The sequence below is a fragment of the Erinaceus europaeus genome, chromosome 12, assembly GCF_950295315.1.
Source record: "Erinaceus europaeus chromosome 12, mEriEur2.1, whole genome shotgun sequence".
NCBI lineage: Eukaryota > Metazoa > Chordata > Mammalia > Eulipotyphla > Erinaceidae > Erinaceus > Erinaceus europaeus.
Genome location: NC_080173.1, coordinates 96,940,662 through 96,956,410, shown reverse-complemented (window position 1 = coordinate 96,956,410; position 15,749 = coordinate 96,940,662). Strand labels below are relative to the sequence as shown.

The following is a 15,749-nucleotide window of genomic DNA, read 5'->3' as shown; positions in this document are numbered from 1 at the left end:
CCCACCATCACTGTAGCAGAGTTCCCTTTCCCCATAACCTTTCCAACACTTGTCATTTCCAGTTTTGTTCATGTAAGGTATTCTCACAGGTGTGAGATGGTATTTCAGTGTAGTTTTAATCTGCACTTCTCTAATAAGTGGGCCACATGTATCTCTCTCTCTTTATTACGTCTGTTGGCCACATGTATCTCTCTCTCTTTATTAAAGAAAACTGTCTAGTTCTTTAGCCTCCTTTTTTAATTGGCTTATTATCAAAATTAAATCTTTTTTTTTTTTTTTTTTCCCTGATCATTGCTGAGGCTCTACCACTCTGGGATGACTTTTTCACATAGAAGGAGACAGAATGTGAAAGAGATTACAGCACCGAAGCTTCCTCCAATGGAGTGGGAATCAGACTTGAGTCTGGTTTACACATCTGACAAAGCAGTGCCCCTTCCAAGCAAACTATTTTGCAGTCCCTCTGTTGTTCTGAGTATGAACAGCTGGGGCTTTTGAATCACTTCTTCCTGGTAAGATGACTGTGGTATGGGATTTGCTGAGAGCCCTCTCAGTTTCTGACACAGAAAGGGGAGCAGAGGCTTATGACTCTTCTGATCAGTGTTTTGCATAACTGTCTCCCCAGCCCTTATTTACTTATTCACATATTTGCTTATATTCTTTTTGTCTTTGACTCAAATGACTCTTAGAATGAAAATGTCTCATGACTGAGAGGTCACAGTCAGTAAGTGCTAGACCCTCAGGTTAAGGTCCTCATTCAGTGTCTGGTAACACACATGCCAGAGAAATGCTCTGGTCCTCATTCATATTCTCTCTCCCCCTCTCATTAATAAAATAAATTTTTTTAAAGGATGTCCTTCTTAGACAAATCTGCTTTTACTCATTTACTTATTTATAAGATTTTTTAATGAGACAATGAAGCAGTGCCTCACTCTGGCATATGTAGTTATAGGACCTCACACATGCGGATCTTCTGCCCTCCGCCTGAGAGCTATTTCCCCCCAGCCACACAAATCTATTTTTGCTTACTGCCTGAATATTCATGGCATGCTCTCCAGATCACTGATTTCCTTTCATAATTACAAGACTACTATCTAGAGGGCCTGAGATCTATTTTTTAAATGTTTGCTTATTTATTTATTATTGGATAGAGACAGAGAAATTGACAGGGAAGGGGAGACAGAGAGGGACAGAGGGGGATGGGTGGTGGCGCACTTAGTACGTACGAAGCACAAGGATTGGCACAATGATCCTGATTCGAGCCCCCAGCCCCCCACCTACAGGTACTCTTTCTTCCCCCGTCTCTCCTTCCTTTCTTACTTTCTCTCTGTCCTACCTAACAACAACAGCAGTGACAGTAGCCATGGGAAAAAAGATGGCTGCCAGGAGCAGTGCAGGCAGTGAGCCCCAGCAGTAACCCTGGAGGCAACAAAAGGTGGTGGTGGGGGGGGGACAGAGAGACACTCACAGCACTGCTTCACCACTCATGAAGCTTTCCCCTTGCAGATAGGGACCAGGAACTTGAACCTAGGACCTTGCACACTGTAATGCAATGTAATTGCTTAACCAGGTGTGCCACCACCTGGCGGGAGATCTTTAAAATACAAAAAAAGATCGGCAGAGAGTAGTCACAGAGTGGGCAGAAGTTGTTTGCAACACAAGAAGATACCTTTAAAAATACTGAAGAGGTGGTCCGGGAGGTGGCTCAGTGGCTAAAGCATCGGACTCTCAAGCATGAGGTCCTGAGTTCAACTCCCGGCAGCACATATACCAGGGTGATGCCTGTTTCTTTCTCTCTCCTTCAATGTTTCTCATTAATAAATAAATAAAATATTTAAAAAAAATACTGAAGAGGCCGTATGGTCTGGAGTGTGCTATGTTCCTGGAGCACAGTGCACGTGAGATCCTGACGTTAGCCAGGTTTGGACTTTGCAGGTCGGACTCATTCAGCCACAGGCCCTACCCGCTTCTTAAAGTATGGAAGAATTCTACAAGAAGCTGCTTATATCCCCTCCCCTTGGGAAATGACAGTTAAAACTGGTTGTATGTGGTAAAATGTGTTAAAGACATTTGTTGGGAAGAAATTGTGTTTTCTTCTGGACAAAGAAAGCTGTCCCAGCAGCACCAAGGTTTGCTTAGTGTTTAGAGAACAATGTGCCCATGTGCAAGTTGTAGTAATGCGCACGGCCCAGCTTTGCTCTGATGACGCCTGTCACTTGCTCACTTGCTCTCATGAAGAGAATTGACGGATCCTGAAAGCTAGTGCCCTCTAGATGCGGCGCCGTGGGTGAACTGTTAGACCGCTGAGTGCCATCCCTGATGCTGCATGAACCAGATTAATTCCTTCACTTTCCTGTGTTGTTAAATTAATATTTAAATTTTTTTTATCTATTTTCCCTTTTGTGGCCCTTGTTTTTATTGTTGTAGTTATTATTGTTACTGATTCGTCGTTGTTGGATAGGACAGAGAGAAATAGAGAGAAGAGGGGAAGACAGAGGGGGAGAGAAAGACAGACACCTGCAGACCTGCTTCACCGCTTGTGAGATATTGTTCTTTTAAAAAAATATTAATTTGGGAGTCGGGTGGTAGCACAGTGGGTTAAGTGCACGTGGCACGAAGCGCAAGGATCGGTGTAAGGATCCCTGTTCGAGCCCCCGGCTCCCCACCTGCAGGGGAGTCACTTCACAGGCGGTGAAGCAGGTCTGCAGGTGTCTATCTTTCTCTCTCCCTCTCTGTCTTCCCCTCCTCTCTCCATTTCTCTCTATCCTATCCAACAACAAATGGCATCAGTAACAACAATAATAACTACAACAATTAAAGAGGGGGCAACAAAAGGGAATAAATAATATAAAAAATTTTTTTTTAAGAAGAGAAAGATCACCTTCAACGGGCCACTTTGGGGAATTGGCAGTATGTCAAGAAGCCAGTTTCTCTAAAAAGCTACCTGTGAGTCCGTGACCTGTGGATTTCTTTCAACTTCCCTGTGTACTTTTTTTTTTTTTAATAGTCAGACGCTGTCTGTGAGACGTGGCCAGTACTATAAACTGACTGACTCCCTGTGAGTTAAAAAAATAAAAAATTAAAAAGACAGTGTGATAGAGGCCCGGAGATAGTTTGCCTGTCAGAGACCATGCTGTACCATGTGTGAGGCCCTGGGCTCAAGCTTGGGATTACATAGGAGCATCATGGAAGGCGGAGCAGTGCTGTGGTGTCTGTGGAGTAGAAGCACTGGCCCATGGGAGGCTACTCGGTGGTGGTGCCGTGCACACAGGTGGCCGTGGGCTCGTTGCCCCAGCACCTCTCTCAGGATAGACAGGCAGGCAGCTGGACAAGCGGCAGAGCATGAGGGCCCAGCAGCTGTCCTGTGTGTCCCATGTGCCAGAGCGATATTCTACTTTCTCTGTCATTGATGACTAATAGTGATTTAAGAGCGAAGCAGGGCCTGGGGAGACAGTATATCGCTTCTGCAAATGACTTTGAGACCCGAGGTTCTGAGCTCCCAGCTTCGGTCCCCAGCACCACCACAAGCCAGGGCAGAGCAGTGCTCTGGTAAAATCTTAAAAAAATGATGAAAAATGATAAAAAATGGTAAATGAAAAAATGATAAAAAAAAAGATGAAAAGAAAAGCCAGTGGTGCAAAGAAAACGAGAGATTTGGGCCCATGTTGGGGATGGTCCCTGTGACACCATGCATGCGGGGTTCCTTTCTTTAGCTCCACACTTAGCAGAGGCGGTGAGGCAGCTGAGAAGGGCAGAGCGGCCAGAGCTCCGGGCTTGTAGTGCTGGCTGCTGTAACCCGAGCAGGCTGTTCCATGTCTACCAGCCGCACTTGCCCACATGGAAGTAGGTCCAGTAGATGATGTGTGAAGAGTGCATTTGTGACCGTAAGTGCTTTGTGAATAAAGATTGCTGTCTACGGAGGATGAGTGCTGGCTTCCAGTGTGAATTGTATTCATTCTCAAGGCTCATATAGCTCCCCCACATTTTATTCTGTCTGTGCTTGAAGGAACCATCTGTTACATCGTATTTTCAGTATAAAGTATAGCATTTAACTGTCTACTTAAATTAGAGGTCTTTAATGAAGACGTAAGACTGCCTGCCAGGAATGTTCTTTTCTTTTCGTTTTGTCTTGTACTTTCCAAGTATATGTTAGACTGCTTGGGACCTGCCAGCTGGAGCGGATAGTAAAGCTTCAGCTCTCTGAGCAAAGTCCTCCTCACAGGTTGGCAGTGACAAAATGGAGTTACAAAGTCTTCAGCAGCGAAGCTGAAAACGGAAATGGGAATGTGGGTGTTGAAGCCCATAGCCTCATGCCCACAGGCTGCTGCTCTCTGCCCAGTGTTTGCAGTGCATGTTGGGACTCTTAGAGATGTGCTTAAAGCACAAAGCACTGTGCGACTGCCGAGTGAGGGCACTGGACCTGCGGTCCAGTCTAACTGCTGCTGAGAAAGAAGATGTCTTTGGGTTTAGTTTCAAATACATGGTTCCTTTTTAGGGTGCCAGATCTGATTAGGTAGACTTGTCTTTATCTAACATTTTTGATTTAGTAACCCAACAATTCAGATGATGAATAAAAACTATCCTGTAAAGATGTTAGGTAATACATAGGTAAAAGCATACAGCTAGCGTTGGGAGGAGGTAGTCCGTGTGATAGTGTGTACCATACCATACGGAAGACTCACGGCATGGGTCTCAGGTTTGAGTTCTAGCACCTCGTGGGAAGAGCATCATGGCACCAGGAGAAGCTACATGCATGGTGGTAGGGTGGTGGTAGGGTGGTGGTAGGGTGGTGGTGGTGGTGGTGGTGGTGGTGGTGGTGGTGGTGGTGGTGGTGTGTGTGTTTGTGTGTGTAAAAAAAGAACGCAAAAGTTGGCCTGGGACTGGTGGAATCGTATATACTCAATGCTCAGGCTTTTAAAAAGAAAAAAAGTACAGAACTAAAAGGTGGTCCCATCATCCTATCCTTAATTCAGCATGCCACAGTTTGGCTCCTACAACCAGCGGGTAGGTCTTTATCGTGTGAAATCTGAAGAAAGACCTGGAATGAACTACAGTGTTTACCACACTCTGCTTGGTCTGTCTGGACTGCCTTTGTGTGGTAGAATCGGGGTAATCAAGTCATAGGTAAACCCGATCGCTCTCACTCGGTTTTTCTGAAATAATTGTTAAAAGAATGATCTGTCATTTAACAGTGATGTTAAAACCACTGTATTTCTCTCTCTCTCTCTTTTTCCACTTTGGGCTTCACTCCTCTAGGCTGATGTTTTTGTTTGTTCTCTTCTTCCTCTTCCTCTTCCTCTTCCTACTCTTCCTCTTCCTTTTTCTCCTGACAGGCCAAATCAGGCAGAGAGGGCTGAGGTGGTGGTGGTGGTGGTGTTGGTGGTGGTATGCGGTAGCGCAGCGGCTCTCTTCAATAGCGTGGGGTCCGAGCATGAGCTGGGTCGCACACAGGCAAAGCAGCACACTTCCCAGTGAGTGTTTGGCCACCCCTGTCCTTTCTTTCCTTCCTCCCTTCCTCCCTTTCTCTCTTTCTCTTTCTCTCTTCCTGCTGTTGGCACTTCACTGCTATGAACCAGTTGCTTTTTTCAGATGGCAGGAGTAGACAGGGAGAGACACAGCAGCACTGAAGCTTCCCCAGTGCTCTGGGGTCAGTCTGAGGGGTCATGTACATGGCAAAGCAGACACCTTCCCAGGTGAGCTGTCTCACTAGCCTCCTTTCATACCTTTTGCAGTGGTCTCTACAGCCTAGTGTCTAGCAATGTTTTGGCCAAGAAGAAATGGCCACCTCCATCGTAGGGGAGTAGAATAAAAAATCATTGCCTAGGACCAGTCCAATAGTTTACTTGGACAGTGCTCTTGATTTGCCATGGACACCACCCAGGTTAAGCCTGGTGGTCCCCACTGCACTGAGGAAGGCTTCTGTGCTGTGATGTCTTTCTATCTGTATCTGTCTTACCATCTGAAAAAGTTTATTTAGAGTGGTGAGCGAGAGTAAAGACAGGGGAGATAGCATAGTGATCATACAAATTACCTTTATGCCCGAGGCCCTGAAGTCCCTGGTTCGGTTTTCCATACCACCATCCACCAGAATTGAGCAGTATTCTGGATTTTTGTCCGTATACTTGCTTGAACTTCATTCAAAGTTAATGTGCAGATCAGTCCTCTTGAGAAGGGGAGCAGTGCTTTGGTAAAATAAAAATGACCGACGAATAAGTAAGTGCTGGGCACATCAATTTTCCAAGGATGGTTGGATTCATTCGGTCCTTTATCCACTTCACAAAGGGCTGCTGCTGCATTCCTGGACCGCTGGTTTGGCGCTGGGTCTGCAGAGTTTGGGCTCCCGAGCCTCTCTGCCTGCAGGCAGCCAGGGACATGGCCAATCCCTAGTCCGAGTAAGAGTTGGTGAACGGATCCAGGAGATCTGTCTGTACAGCCCCAGGTGGGGATCTGGCTTCTGCCTATCACCGGCTGGGTGGCCTCACCTTTCTGAGTATCTTTCCTCATCTGGAACATGGCAATAGTGTTAATTTATGGGATCCCTTTGGGAATGAAATAAAATGCCATAATAGTTCTGGCTCTGAGTAATTTAAGAAATGCTAGTCAGTTTGTATTATTATCCTCTAGTCTTGAGAACAAATCAGCCAAGCACTTTGCAGCTACGAGGTTCTAGGACTTAGGTAGGTGGGCATTTTTCTTTGGTTGTAACAAGACAATAATTCTCTTCTGTGTATTTCTCTTGACTCTCTTGATGTGACGAGCAGAGAGGTAAAGCATTATTTGACAGATGTATGGATTCAAGCAAGAGACTGAGGTCCAATTGCAAAGAAATGCCTTGTAGAACTCAGAGCCCTGTCTGAGGAGACACAGAGGACCCTAGAGGGCGGAGAAGGAACACAGCGCAGGGGCTAGTTCCAGAGTCGCATCCTCGGTTAGTCCACTGACACGCATGGGTGAGGGTTCCTTCTCATTAGGCAGAGGTTTTTTTTGTTTGTTTGTTTATTTGTTTGTTATTTTCCCCTCTGCTCATATATTTGGGCTGGTGTTTATTAATCAAAACTCGATTTCTTAATGTGAAAATTTGTCCAAAATGCAGAGACAAAGGGACTCTGAAACTGCTGACTTATTGATCCTCTTTCCCCACCTGTTCCTGTGCCCGACTTTCCCAAGGAGTTTGTTTACCAGTGATTGCTCGTCAGATCTCACGGCTGGCTCACTCTGTAGGCTCCCAGCCAGAGTGAAGCTGCCGCCACCGCCACCGCTCCCACCACAGCCATTCAGTCTCCTGCTATGTGGATGTGACCTGCCATGAAGCTTTGCCTTCCTCCTTCCTTCCATCTTCAGTGTTGTGTCTCTCTTTTCCTGGTGTGTTCACCATGCAGCCAGTGTTCCAAAGAAAGTTTTGGAGACTTTAACCAAAGTTAAAATCTCTTACTGCCTCTCCAAGGTGGTGGAAGTTAGCCGTGGAAAAGAAGATACTAGAGGGCTCACATGCCTTGTGCTGCAGCAGAAGGAAGTGTTTGCTTCTTGATAGCACTAGCTCCTGAGCTAGGTAAGGGACTTGCTGGAAGTCATCTCATACACAAGTGCATCCCATGACCTTTGGAGCATTAGACTGGACCTAGCCTGCCAAAGGACAGCACCACAGGAGCCAAGGCTGAAGACTGATGCCATCCTCCAATCCTCTTTCCCTGACCTTTAGCTTGCTCTGCCATATTGCCCAAAGACTGACTTTCAACAGCCACACCCCCTTGTTTCCATGAATAAGCTCATTCTTTGTGTAAAAAAAAAGAGAGAGAGAGAGAGAAACAGCTTGGGGACTGGAAAGGCTGTCTGTGCCTTCCTGTCTCTTTCCATTTTCCACAGTGTTAGATGGTGATGGCTTCTGTTTTTGTCTTCGCAGGGAACACTAATGATCCACGACAAAGAGGTCACCATTGAATATGTACCAAGCCTGGATTTTTGGTTCTGCAAACGGGTAAGTGCCCCAGACTCCATTTCTTTGGGAGGGAAGGTCTTCTGTGTCCCCAGGAGTGCTGTCTAAAAGTACGCATTCTCAGTGACAGGGTTTATTTTACATCAGTCACCACGGAGTGAACAGAGGGCCTTTTTATTTTTATTTTTTTATTATCTTTACTTACTGGATAGAGACAGCCAGAAATCGAGAGGGAAGGGGAAGCTAGAGAGAGAGAGAGAGAGAGAGAGAGAGAGAGAAACACACCTACAGCACTGCTTTACCACTTGCAACGCTTCCCCCCCCCCCCCCTTCAGGTGGGGACCAGGGGCTCAAACCTTTGTCCTTGCGCATTGTAGCATTTGCGCTCAACCACATGTACCACCAACCGGCTTCTGAACTGAGGGTCTTACTCATGCATTTTGGAACCTCTTAATATCCCCAACCCCCCCCCCCCCCCAGGGTTATCTCTGGGGCTCGGTGCCTACACTAAGAATCCACTGCTCCTGGAGGCTATTTTGTCCCTTTTGTTGCCCTTATCATAGTTTCTGTTGTTGTTGTTATTGTATAAGACAGAGAGAAATCGAGAGAGATGGGCAAGACAGGGAGGGGGAGAGAAGGATAAGACACCTGCAGAACTGCTTCACCGTTTGTGAAGCCACACCTCTGCAGGTGGGGAGCCGGGGCCTCGAATTGGGATCCTTATGCCAGTCCTTGCACTTTGCACAATATGCGCTTAACCCGCTGTGCTACTGCCCGGCACCCCCCCAACCCCTTTTTTTAAAAAAAATTCTTTATTGGGGAATTAATATTTTACATTCAACAGTAAACACAATAGTTTTCCATATAACAATACAACCCTCACTAGGTCCTCTGTCATCCTTCTTGGACTTGTATTCTCCCCACCCACCCACCCCAGAGTCTTTTACTTTGGTGCAATATGCCAATTTCAGTTCAGGTTCTACTTGTGTTTTCTTTTCTGATCTTGTTTTTCAACTTCTGCCTGAGAGTGAGATCATCCCATATTCAGCCTTCAGTTTATGACTTATTTCACTCAACATGATTTTTTTCAAGGTCCATCCAAGATTGGCTAAAAACAGTGAAATCACCGCTTTTAATAGTTGAGTAGTATACACACACACACCCCACACACACACACATATACATATATATATATACCACAACTTGCTCAGCCACTCATCTGTTGTTGGACACCTGGGTTGTTTCCTGGTTTTGGCTATTACAAATTGTGCTGCCAAGAACATATGTGTACACAGATCTTTGTGGATGGGTGTCTTGGGTTCCTTAGGATATATCCTCAGGAGAGGAATTGCAGGGTCATAGGGTAGGTCTATTTCTAGCCTTCTGAGAGTTCTCCAGACTGTTCTCCACAGAGGTTGGACCAATTGACATTCCCACCAGCAGTGTAGGAGGGTTCCTTTGACCCCACACCCTCTCCAGCATTTGCTGCTGTTACCTTTTCTGATGTATGACATTCTCACAGGAGTGAAGTGATATCTCATTGTTGTCTTGATTTGCATTTCTCTGACAATCAGAGACTTGGAGCATTTTTTCATGTGTTTCTCTTTCTTTTGGATCTCTTCTGGGGTGAATATTCTGTCCATGTCCTCCCCCCATTTTGGATGGGGTTATTTGTTTTCTTGTTGTTGAGATTTGCAAGTTCTTTATATATTCTGGTTATTAGCCTCTTGTCTGATGTATGGCATGTAAAGATCTTCTCCCATTCTGTGAGGGGTCTCTTGGTTTGGGTAGTAGTTTCTTTAGCTGTGCAGAAGCTTTTTAATTTGATGTAGTCCCATAGGTTTATGCTTGTCTTAGTCTTCTTTGTAATTGGATTCGTTTCATTGAAGATATCTTTAAAATCTATGTGAAAAGAGTTCTGCCAATCTTTTCCTCTAAGTATCTGATAGTTTGTGGTCTAACATCCAAGTCCTTGATCCACTTGGAATTTTCTTTTGTATTTGGTGAAATATAGTGGTTCAGTTTCATTCTTCTGCATGTTTCAACCCATTTTTTCCAGCACCATTTGTTGAAGAGACTCTGCTTTCCCCATTTAATAGTCTGGGCACCTTTATCAAAGATTAGATGTCTCTTCTTCCCCCCCTCCCCTTTTTTTTTTTTAACCAGAGTACTGCTCAGCTCTAGCTTGGGACTTTGTAGAACCTCAGGCATGAGAGTCTCTTTGCATAACCGTTACCTCACCCCACCGCAAACCCAATTTTTTCACTCTATATCCTTACAGGAAGATGCCAGAGCACCACTTCAGTATGAATGGAGCTGCCTTAGTGGGACTTCAGAGCCTTATGCACGAAGTCATTTTTCATAACTGTTATCCATCTACTCCCATTAAGTTTAAAGAAAATGGCCCCCTGCCTTGTAACCTCTACCTAGTTATACTCTAAGGGGTAGTGGCATGGTGGTTTAGTATTTGCAAAGTTGAATTTAGAAAGATTAATTCTATGGGAGAGAGATGTGTGCTTTGTATATATGTATTTTAAATATTTGTTTTACTTTAATAAGAGGTACAGAGCTCTGCTCAGCTGTGACTTGTGATTGAATCTGGGACCTTGGTGTCTCAGGTATAAAAGTCTATGCATTACCATTATGCTATCTCTCCTGCCCATCCAAGATTTGTATTTATTGTAAAGATTTATTTCATTTTCTTTTAACTTTTTTTTAAGGTTTTATTTTATTATTTTTTTATATATATATTTATTTTATTTATTTATTCCCTTTTGTTGCCCTTGTTTTATTGTTGTAGTTATTATTGTTGTTGCCGTTGTTAGATAGGACAGAGAGAAATGGAGAGAGGGAGGGGAAGACAGAGAGGAAGAGAGAAAGATAGACACCTGCAGACCTGCTTCACCACCTGTGAAGTGACTCCCCTGCAGGTGGGGAGCCGGGGTTCGAACCGGGATCCTTATGCCGGTCCTTGTGCTTTGCGCCACCTGCGCTTAACCCGCTGCGCTACAGCCCGACTCCCAAGATTTTATTTTTATTTATGAGAGATAGGAGGAGAGAGAACCAGACATCACTCTGGCACATGTGCTGCCGGGGATTGAACTTGGGACCTCATGCTTGAGAGTCCAAAGCTTTACTACTGCATCACCTCCCGGACCACTTCATTTTAAATTTTATTTATTTATTGGCTAGGGACAGAGAAATTGAGAGGGATAGGGGACAGAGAAAGAGAGTTCCCTGTGAAGCACTGATTCCCCACTTGTGAAGCTTTCCCCTTGCAAGTGGGGACCAGGGGCTTGGACCTGGATTCTTGCACATTATATCATGTCTGCTCTGCCAAATGTGCCACCACCTGGCCCTGATTTATTCTTTGATTTTTTTAAATATTTATTTATTTATTCCCTTTTGTTGCCCATGTTGTTGATTTATTCTTTTTAAAACATCTTTTTTTTATTACAAATTTATTTTCTTTACAGTTGAATACAGCTTCCGTTTGCATTCATCTCATGAATGAACCCCACCCAGATACTTCCACCTCCCACCCCCCCGTTGCCCTGGTTGTTGTGGTTGTTATTGTTATTGATGTTGTCATTGTTGGCTAGGACAGAGAGAAATCGGGAGAGGAGAGGAGAGGAGAGAAAGACAGCAGCAGACGTGCTTCACCACTTGCAAAGCGACCCCCCCCCCTGCAGGTGGGGGGGGGTCTTGAACCAGGATTCTTACGCTGGTCCTTGCGCTTTGTGCCATGTGCACATAACCGGCTGTGCAACCCCCAAACATCTCTCTTTCTCTCTTTTTTTAAATCTTATACTTTTAAAGCTTTGTTTTATTTGATAGGACAGCGAGAAATTGAGAAGGAAAGGGCATGGAGAGGGGAACAGAGACACCTGCAGCCCTGCTTCATTGCTTGTGAAGTCTTTCCCTAGCAGGTCAGGACCAAGGAGCTTGATCACAGGTCCTTGCGTGGTAACACATGTACATATCAAGTGCACGACTGCCCGCCTCCCTAGATTTACATACTAGTGGGAGACAGAAGAGAGAGCACCAGAGCATCACTCCGGCACATACCATGCCAGAGGTCGAACGCATGACCTCTTGCTTGACAATCCAACACGTGATCCACTGCACCACCTTCCAGTCTGATGTTTAAAGATTTTAGACTGTTAGAAGTCCAGATTGATTTCAAGTGAGCATGAAAATATTATTTATTTTCACCACTACTATTTAGTTTCAGTAACAATTATGGAATGAAAAAATACAGATTGATTTCTTTTGGAGGAAGAGAAAGAAAACCAGAACATCACTCTGGCATTTTCTGTTGGAGAGTCCGTGCTCCGTCTACTGAACTCCCTCCCAGGCCTCATAGTTATGGAGAATTTATACTTTCTGAAGTATTTTTTTTCCCCAGAAGCATGGTTTGTTGAAAGTATTTTCAAACTTAATAAAATTTAGTAAACACCCCAGCTTAACATTTTATTAGTCTTAATGATGAAGTGGTTTTTAAAGGATTAAAAAATGTTTAATTTATTTTAAATGAAGACAGATAATTGAGAGGGAGAGAGAGAGACCTGCCGCCTGCTGGGCTGGGCGGGGGCTTGCTTCAGCACCCTTGTGCACTGAATGTGTGTGCTCAATCAGGTGTGCCACCACCCAGCCCCTTTAAAGGATTAAGAAAGCCGTTCGTGCATTCATTCATTCGTTCATTCATTCATTCATTGGCTAAGAAGACGGTGAAAAGTCCAGAGAGGGTAGAGAAATAAGGAGAAAGAGTCCAGAGCACTGTTCAGCTTTTGGTGGTGCTGGGAATTGAACCTTTCACCTCTGGTACCTCAGCCATGAAAGTTCTATGTACTACCAGGTCGAACTATTTCTGTGGCCCCTGACAAGCAATTTATAAAGCATATAAGTTCTGTGACATTCAATATTTCCAAAATATGTGTAGCTATCAATATGACCTTGTGCTAAAACTTCTTTATTATCCCGAAGACAGTATATCTTATTTAACAGTTCTCAGTCCCCTTTGCCTTTGTTATAGGAACCCACTAATCTGTTATCTCTATAGCTTTGCTTATTCTAAACATTTTATATGTCTGGAATCATATAACATGTGGCCTTTTTTTATCTGCTTTCTTTCACTCAGTGAGCTTTTAAAATTCATTCCGTTGTAGCGTGTACAATGCTTGATTCATTTTTACGCCCAGGTTGTATTATCTGGCTGTACCACACTTTGCTTGTCCACTCATCTGTTGATAGACATTTAGCTTGTTGCTCCTTGGCTGAGGTGAATAAGACTACCAGGAACGAATGTGTATAAGTTTTCAAATTAAACAAATTTATTTTTGTTTGTATATATGTGTCTCTGTATAATTATTGTTTACTGGAGCACTGTTTAACTGGTTTATGGTGGTGCAGAGGATTGAGTCTGAGACCTAGGAGCCTCAGACCTGATACTCTCTCCCTGGCCTTTAAGGGATCAAACTCAAGAACTCATACTTCCAAATTTAGCACCCCGCTCACAACACCACCTCCAGGGCCCCAAGTGAATTTTCTAAACACTTACGAGCTAAAGGGAGTATTGGTGTATTAACCTGGCGCATGTGATGCCAGGTATATATCTTGGCACCTTGTGCTAGTGCTTGTGCCTCCTCTTGGATTGCAAAAAAGTGGATTTCATGGTTATTTGAATTGTAGATGGGGAGGTATCATAATCATTACACATAAAGACTTGGGTCTGAGGCTCCAAGTTTCAGGTTCAACAACCCCCACACACATACCCCCAGACCACTGTAAGTCAGACCTGGTCAGTGCTCTGGCAAAAAAATAATAGTAATAATAAGAAATACATAGATAAAAACTAAACTTGTCTAAGGATCCTGATTCCTGCACTTATAGCCCTGCTATTGTAATAAACAGCCCCTAGATCCTGAGGTGATTTTCTCTGCTTTCCTTTTCTTTTCTTTTCTTTTCTTTTCTTTTCTTTTCTTTTCTTTTCTTTTCTTTTCTTTTCTTTTCTTTTCATCTTTCTAAAACCAGGCCACTGCTCAGTCTGGCTTCTGGTGATGCTGGGGATTGAACCTGGGACCTTTGGTGCCTCAGCAATGTTAAGACTTTTTGCATAATCATTATTCCCAGCCCCCCCCCCTTTTTGTTCTCTCTCTCTCTCTTTTTCTTTCCCCCATTCCCAAGGTTTTCTTTTCTCTCTTTCTCTCTTTCTCCCTTTCTTTCTTTCTCCCTTTCTTTCTTTCTTTCTTTCTTTCTTTTTTTCTTTCTTGGCCTCCAGGGTTACCTCTGGGACTCCGGTGCCTACACTACCAATCCAATCCACTGCCCTGGTGCCTACACTACCAATCCAATCCACTGCTCCTGGTGGCTACACTACCAATCCAATCCACTGCCCTGGTGGCTACACTACCAATCCAATCCACTGCCCTGGTGCCTACACTACCAATCCAATCCACTGCTCCTGGTGGCTACACTACCAATCCAATCCACTGCTCCTGGTGGCTACACTACCAATCCAATCCACTGCTCCTGGTGGCTACACTACCAATCCAATCCACTGCCCTGGTGGCTACACTACCAATCCAATCCACTGCTCCTGGTGCCTACACTACCAATCCAATCCACTGCTCCTGGTGGCTACACTACCAATCCAATCCACTGCTCCTGGTGGCTACACTACCAATCCAATCCACTGCCCTGGTGCCTACACTACCAATCCAATCCACTGCTCCTGGTGGCTACACTACCAATCCAATCCACTGCCCTGGTGCCTACACTACCAATCCAATCCACTGCTCCTGGTGGCTACACTACCAATCCAATCCACTGCCCTGGTGCCTACACTACCAATCCAATCCACTGCTCCTGGTGGCTACACTACCAATCCAATCCACTGCTCCTGGTGGCTACACTACCAATCCAATCCACTGCCCTGGTGCCTACACTACCAATCCAATCCACTGCCCTGGTGCCTACACTACCAATCCAATCCACTGCCCTGGTGCCTAAACTACCAATCCAATCCACTGCTCCTGGTGGCTACACTACCAATCCAATCCACTGCTCCTGGTGGCTACACTACCAATCCAATCCACTGCCCTGGTGCCTACACTACCAATCCAATCCACTGCTCCTGGTGGCTACACTACCAATCCAATCCACTGCCCTGGTGCCTACACTACCAATCCAATCCACTGCTCCTGGTGGCTACACTACCAATCCAATCCACTGCTCCTGGTGGCTACACTACCAATCCAATCCACTGCTCCTGGTGGCTACACTACCAATCCAATCCACTGCCCTGGTGCCTACACTACCAATCCAATCCACTGCCCTGGTGCCTATACTACCAATCCAATCCACTGCTCCTGGTGGCTACACTACCAATCCAATCCACTGCTCCTGGTGGCTACACTACCAATCCAATCCACTGCCCTGGTGCCTACACTACCAATCCAATCCACTGCCCTGGTGCCTACACTACCAATCCAATCCACTGCTCCTGGTGGCTACACTACCAATCCAATCCACTGCCCTGGTGCCTACACTACCAATCCAATCCACTGCTCCTGGTGGCTACACTACCAATCCAATCCACTGCTCCTGGTGGCTACACTACCAATCCAATCCACTGCTCCTGGTGCCTACACTACCAATCCAATCCACTGCCCTGGTGCCTACACTACCAATCCAATCCACTGCTCCTGGTGGCTACACTACCAGTCCAATCCACTGCTCCTGGTGGTTTTTTTTTTTTTTTTTGATAGGACAAAGAGAAATTGAGAAGGGAGAAGAGGAAGCTAGGAGGGGAGAGAAA

At 45.1% G+C, this 15,749-nt stretch overlaps 1 protein-coding gene across 10 annotated transcripts in view; it reads left to right on the top strand.

Moving 5' to 3' along the window:
- RBM6 (RNA binding motif protein 6) overlaps positions 1-15,749 on the top strand; it is a 105,561-nt gene that overhangs the window by 57,124 nt on the left and 32,688 nt on the right. For 9 of the 10 annotated variants that reach the window (XM_060204713.1, XM_016190070.2, XM_060204712.1 and 6 more), the window contains one exon: positions 7,898-7,972. In XM_060204713.1, the coding sequence (XP_060060696.1) occupies positions 7,898-7,972 (75 nt within the window). Of the gene's footprint in view, positions 1-6,791; positions 6,926-7,897; positions 7,973-15,749 lie in introns of those variants that run through there. The other variant, XM_016190071.2, reaches the window with a different exon arrangement.